This window comes from Chenopodium album, chromosome 13, assembly GCF_948465745.1.
Source record: "Chenopodium album chromosome 13, dcCheAlbu1.1, whole genome shotgun sequence".
NCBI classification, from domain to species: Eukaryota; Viridiplantae; Streptophyta; class Magnoliopsida; order Caryophyllales; family Amaranthaceae; genus Chenopodium; species Chenopodium album.
The window spans coordinates 47221858-47228097 of NC_137846.1; the positions used below are offsets into that span (position 1 = coordinate 47221858).

The 6240-nt window shown below is 30.2% G+C and overlaps 1 protein-coding gene across 1 annotated transcript; it reads right to left on the bottom strand.

The window, feature by feature from the left end:
* Positions 1-3985: 3985 nt before the first annotated feature.
* Positions 3986-5516, bottom strand: LOC145576747 (uncharacterized). The gene is made up of 2 exons (XM_081634461.1): positions 5302-5516; positions 3986-4457 (listed from the first exon to the last, which is right to left on the bottom strand). Exons 1-2 carry the CDS (start codon positions 5434-5436, stop codon positions 3996-3998), a joined length of 597 nt encoding a protein of 198 aa, XP_081490587.1. The 5' UTR covers positions 5437-5516; the 3' UTR covers positions 3986-3995.
* Between the last annotated feature and the right edge of the window lie 724 nt (positions 5517-6240).

Below are 6240 nucleotides of genomic sequence, written 5' to 3' on the forward strand. Positions count from 1 at the left end.
ATGAGACTGTTCAAATTTAAAAAAATGTCTAATAAAATTTAGCATGAGTGAAAAACTATCACCTTATTTACACCTTAATTTTAAAGTCACCCATAAAAAATAAAAAAAATAAAAAATAAAAAAACTTATCACACAACCATGTCGTACAAGAATCACAAATCCCCGAAAGCGCAATTAATCATATTGCTCAAATCATGTCCTTTTCGATCATATCTAAGCAAAAGGAGCGCAATAGCGGGTCGGGGCATCTTGTGTCTAAAGAGGATTAAAAGAGTGATGAAAGACATACATATAACATTCATACAATAAGGTCACATTTATACATAATTCGGACCACTTATAGCACTAAAAGATTACATCTTTGAGTCCCTATTCCATGAATTGGAAGCATTTGGAGCACACAGATTTGTCCCTTTACTTCTCAACAACATTTTTACTCACGTTCTTACTTGCTAACTGACAGTATGTCGTTGTAATTCCTTGTTTACCCTATTCTATGTATATGTTGTGGTTAGCCCATGATTTTATCTACAATAAGAACAAGACAATGAATCAAACTATTGCATCATGTGTATGTGTCCACAAAAATCAATAACTTGCTTTTGCTAAATCCTTTGTATTACCATAACAAAATCTCATATAAATGTTTTTTTTTTTTTTGTTTTTTTTTTTCATATACTTATCAACTAAAGATTCTTCTCAATCTTTTAATCCTTTTCATCTTGCATTGTTCGAATCATTGGGTCTTTCCTTGCTGGGTGCTAAATAATGGGTCGAGATTGTTTGATCTGACACCTGGCATTCTTCAAAGCGCTAGATCCTCCCTTATTAGGTGTTGATAATGGGTCAGGATCATTCGTTATACCATGATAAATCTTCATGAAGTCAACCTAGCACAAACCAACGCTGTAGTAAAATATGACCATATATAAACCTAACAGAGCTCCATCCTAAAATCAATTATTCTTTGATTTCTTTCTCATTGAAGAGAAAAAGAAAAAATCTCCGCCCGCCAATCTTACATGTTAGTCATTCTTCCTCCATTTCTTCAATGTGGAACGACTAGTCCTAATTGATCATACTAGATTATATTTCTAACAATATTCAATGGGATAAATAAAAAGAAAAATGAAGTATTTCCTCCGTTCTTTTATTATTGCACCACTTGCCTTTTTAGGAAGTTTCACAAATATTGCACAATTTCCTCTTTATGAAAAAAATTATTTGTGTTCACACTACAAATACCCAACATATCCTTGCTTTTTTACACTTACTTTTTAGTTTATCAATGTGTCACATGGGCAATTTTGTATTTTTACCTTTCTCTCTTACTTTTTTTCACTACCAAAATATTTATACCCAACCCTTATGGTGCAATAATAAAAAAACGGAGGAAGTATATAACTTTAATGTTAGGAACATTTGTCCAAGACCAAAAAAGGGGGAAAAGTCAGTGAAGATAAAGAATTATATCTTAGAACCTTAGAAGCATTAGATTCGGGAGTGATGTTCATGGTTCCTCTTAAAGGACAATATTGTTTGGTAGTAACTATTCATGTAAACTCATTAAGCATACTTTACTTTTAGAAACATCTATGTAAATTCGTTTAAATTAAATTAAATGTGTTGAGCCCTATTCTTTTGAAGTGAATGAAGATGATATGATTTAAGATAAACATAATTGAATTAAACTAAATTAATTAATTTATAATTGAACTTAACTAAATTGAATAATGCTACAGAAAAACTTGTATGAACCTGGTTCACAATAATATTATTGTGGACCCGAAATTCTACATGTGCGTAACTGGCTTTGTATTGAACATAGTGACCCTAATATTAAATATAGTAACCTTAATTTTAACATAGTAACCTTTAATAAAATTTGTGTGATTTTTAATATTGTTGCAAACCTAAAGTATGATGTTATGATCCTAATTTTAACCTAGTGACCTATATTATTCATATTGACCAGTATTTTAAAATTTTCATTTAAAATTTTTTATCTCTTATAACCTTTATAAAAACAATCACTTTTATTTTAACATAATGATCATTATTTTAATATAGTGACTTTTTTTAAAATTAATAAAACAACCATAGTATCTCTATTATAAGTGGTCCACAATAAATTAGTGTGAAACAGGTCTATTTAAGAGTTTGTAATAATGCTAATCCCTTTGTTTTCTTACTTGTTCTTGTTTTGATTGTTCATGTTTATTAACGCACATCTTTAACTTTTAATACCTTTATTTATGCATTAGTCTCTCTATTATTATTTTTTTTGTTCTTCCTGTATTTCTCATTTTAATTTGATTAACTATTAAAAATATATATATAAAAGGCAAAGGCACGAATGATTCATTTTAAATTGATTAATTTAATCACAATATAAGTATGTCATATGCATTTGTACCCTTCTAATCCAATAGAAAATGACAACTCTTTGGCGTATTTATTCAATTCATCTGAGTCAATAAGGCCAAGATTCCAACATATAGATTCCTTATTCCCTACCTTTCATTTGAAACATGGAGTGACTGAGTGAATATTTGTATCATTGAACCTTCCAAGTTTCATCATTGGATCGTGTTATGCAAGTCTAAGTTACATGCATGATACAATAGGCCCTAGGTTAATTTGATCCATGTAATGGTGAACCATGTGAATAGGTTAGACGTGTGAGGTTGATGGCTCGTACATAGTACCCATTTTCTTTTAATTTGTTCGCACCAATCGAGGTAATGTTTGTGAATCTCCATGTCTTAAAACCTTATTGTCGTATTTTTAAGACTAGTTCGAATGTTCAATTATCATCATGGTGAGCCTTATTGAGCTACTCTACGTCTTGTTCTACACAAGAAAAGTACATGAATGTCTCCGTTTTAACGGCCTTATTTATACGTTTTTTTTTTTTTTTTTTTTTTTTTTGGTAGAGGTGATCATAAGCCGGGCCGAAGTTCGAGGCTAAGTCATATCCAAACCCGCTATTCCAGGAAAAAACTAGCGAGCTTATCGGGCCAAAATGTTAACTAAAAATGAGTTTTTTGAGTTGGCAAAACACCTTTTTTTTTTTTTTTTTTTTTTTTTTTGTGTGAAAATTGAGCCAAACCCGAATTCAAGGCTAAAAAATTCTATTATAACTTGGGTGTACTTTCTATAAGTATTGTAAGTAGTATAAATGTAGTATGATATTATGATATTTGTGGATTTCATGAATCATAGGTAGCTCTTGTGTCAAAGAAACCTATGTGATTGATGTACAAATTATAGGTGTAGTTGCCTTAGATGCATTTCATTGGGGCTAATAAGTGATTTTCGATTGGGCTATGATTCATGATGTCCACATATAATCATGGGCCTTGCTATTCTATAGTTTTGGACACTTGTGCAATTGTGCGTTAGGCCTATCTACAACCTATCATTTATGATGTGAAGTTTGTAAAAGTTCTTAGCCATTTTACTGCTTATCACACCACCTTTAAAATGTTGATTTGTACATTATAATTTACTTATCTTTATTTAAATGCATTTTTATTGAGAGACGTAAGTTAATTACTATGGTATATTTTATTGGAATTGATCGATTTGTATGATTAAAAATATCCTCTTATCTAGAAAGGAATCTTACGATTTACGATTGACATTTATTTATGGTAAGAACAGTCTATCTCTACCTCTGTTGCATGAGATTGTTAAAATAAAGCATGTACTTAACACTCAACACTCAACACTAACACCTTCATACACATGTATTGATGATTACGGTATTTGATCGAATAAAACATATCTCGTGTTCAATATTACAAGACGCACCTTTATTACATTATGATATAATGATGTAATTAAGCTTAAGATTGGAATTGAGTTATGCTAAGTAGTTTAAAAGTTTGTGTTCTTGCCTTCTTGGTAAGTAATACAACAAAATTCACTTAAATTGCAACATACACCCCAAAAAAATGGGCGTTATCGTTCATACAAAGTGAAGCTAAAAATTAGTGAGAATCTCTTCTCAAATCATATCCACCTGCCTTCCTTCTCAAATCTTCAACATGTTTGTCAACTTTGCCATGACTATTATCATGGTCTTTGTTATCACCGTCTTCGTCGTATTTGCCTAACACAGTGTCTTTAACCTTCTTGGTAGTGTCCTTGACGCATCCGAATGTTTGTTCCATTCCTTCCGCGAGTTTCTCCCCCACAACGAAGGGGGTTTCGACAGCGCTCCTGGTTCCGCTCTTGGCTTTGTCCGCGACATAATTGGCCGTGTCTTCGGTTGTCCTTCTAGCCGCTTTGTCGCTCTTGTTGACGTGGTGGTTGTGGTTGGGGTTGGGGTTGGGGTTGAAGTTGAGGTTGTTGTGGGTTTTGTCGCAGGGATCTTCTACGGATGTTTGCCTTGGGACGATTTTAGGCTCTGCTGTTGCAAATGGTGCATCTACTTTGTTGCTATGAATGTTCTATCATCATTTAAACGGTCTTAATTAGTTTTAATTCATAAGCAACATAAAATAAAATGATCATATAAACAATCTTTATGAATTAGTTTTAATTCATAAGCAACATAAAATAAAATGATCATATAAACAATCTTTATGAATTAGTTTTAATTCATAAGCAACATGACACAAAAGCTAAATTTCAAGGAAATTTATTATAAGGTTGAGAAAATGAGCTTTACTTTGATGTACACCCTTCATTATATCACAAACTTTTAAAAGAAATCGGATGTACATTTATTATAAAGATTTCTCAAGTGATCTCTTGAAATAAATAAAAGTTACACCAAATATTCAAATAAAAAATAATCTACGCTTTTTTGATAAAGAATCACATTTTAAATGATTAAAATTAAATTATTAGTAACTGAAAGTAGTTTTATCACTCTTATGAAACTTTTCTTTTTCTGTTATATAAAAAATCATATTATATTCGAAATTACCCAAAACAGGACAAAACTCAAAAAGTGACCCTAAATTGGCTTAAAATTACTCTTATACCGCTCGATGTACATTAAGATGTATGCAAAAGTTTTTATCATGCTAGTGCCAAACCCTTCATTATATTTGCACATGCTAGTGCCAAAATAATTCAGATCGTAACTATTATCTTAAAATGAAGAGTAATTAACAAAAACAGAGCTTAAACTTATCCTGCTTTTAATAGTTTTAAACCTATACAGTATCTATGTTACTTCAATTCATATTTGAACCACACTAATTTTGTCGAAAACAAACCAAAATAACTCGAGGAAAACACACCTAAATCAAATCAAGAAGGAGATAGAGAAGAGGTAAAACTTGCCTGAGGATTATGGTTAATAGAGGAGAAGCTAGTAGCACTTATTAGCATGTTGATAATATCATTTTGATGACCAACTTTGGACACATTATTATTGATAACACTTCTTGCAGAAAAACTCCAATATTTCATCAACATTTTTGTATGTAAATACGTAGTATGTTTTTTCTTCTTTTTAATGAAAATTAATAAACACAAATTGTAGAAGGGAGCATACCTAAGTTATGTTATTACCTATTTAAGGACAGAAAATTGTAAGAGGCACGTAGAAGAAGGAAGTGCCATGTCACAGCGGGGTGTTGACACGTTCACATTATTAAACGTGTCTAATATTTGTGAATTTTGGTGTCTTTTTTTGTAGCACACATACATATAACATGGGCTGATGGGCCTTGGCTTGTACTGTAATTTTTAACCAATTACTTGTAATATAATTTGATAAGATCCGTGAATTAGGACTCGTTCTCGTTCTTTTTACTTGTAATTAGTATACTAACTAGGCTTGGTCTCGTGTCATGTACATTAATTTTTAATAATTATTTTTTAATTAATATTATATTTAATTTTTTTTTTAAATTTTTTTAAGTTAGTAATTCGTAAAACAAATTTATTATGAAAGAGTCTATTATTCGTAAAAAAAAGATGTGTCTAAAATACGTATGTATGTACATTTATATATATTTCACCAACAAATTTATATCATTTTCTTGTTGTAATCAAATGAATATGTTAACAATATATATTTAACCCATAAATTTAAGTCACAAATTATGTCAAGAATTTGATTTTTTTTTTAATTTTACTTGTTTATGTTATCAATATATATTGTGGAAAGATACATTAAATCTTTTCTAATCTTTTATTTATGTACTTCGTATAAAATTTGTTTCCTAAATAGATATAAAATAAAAAAATAAAAAAAAAACAAACAAAAACTAAAAC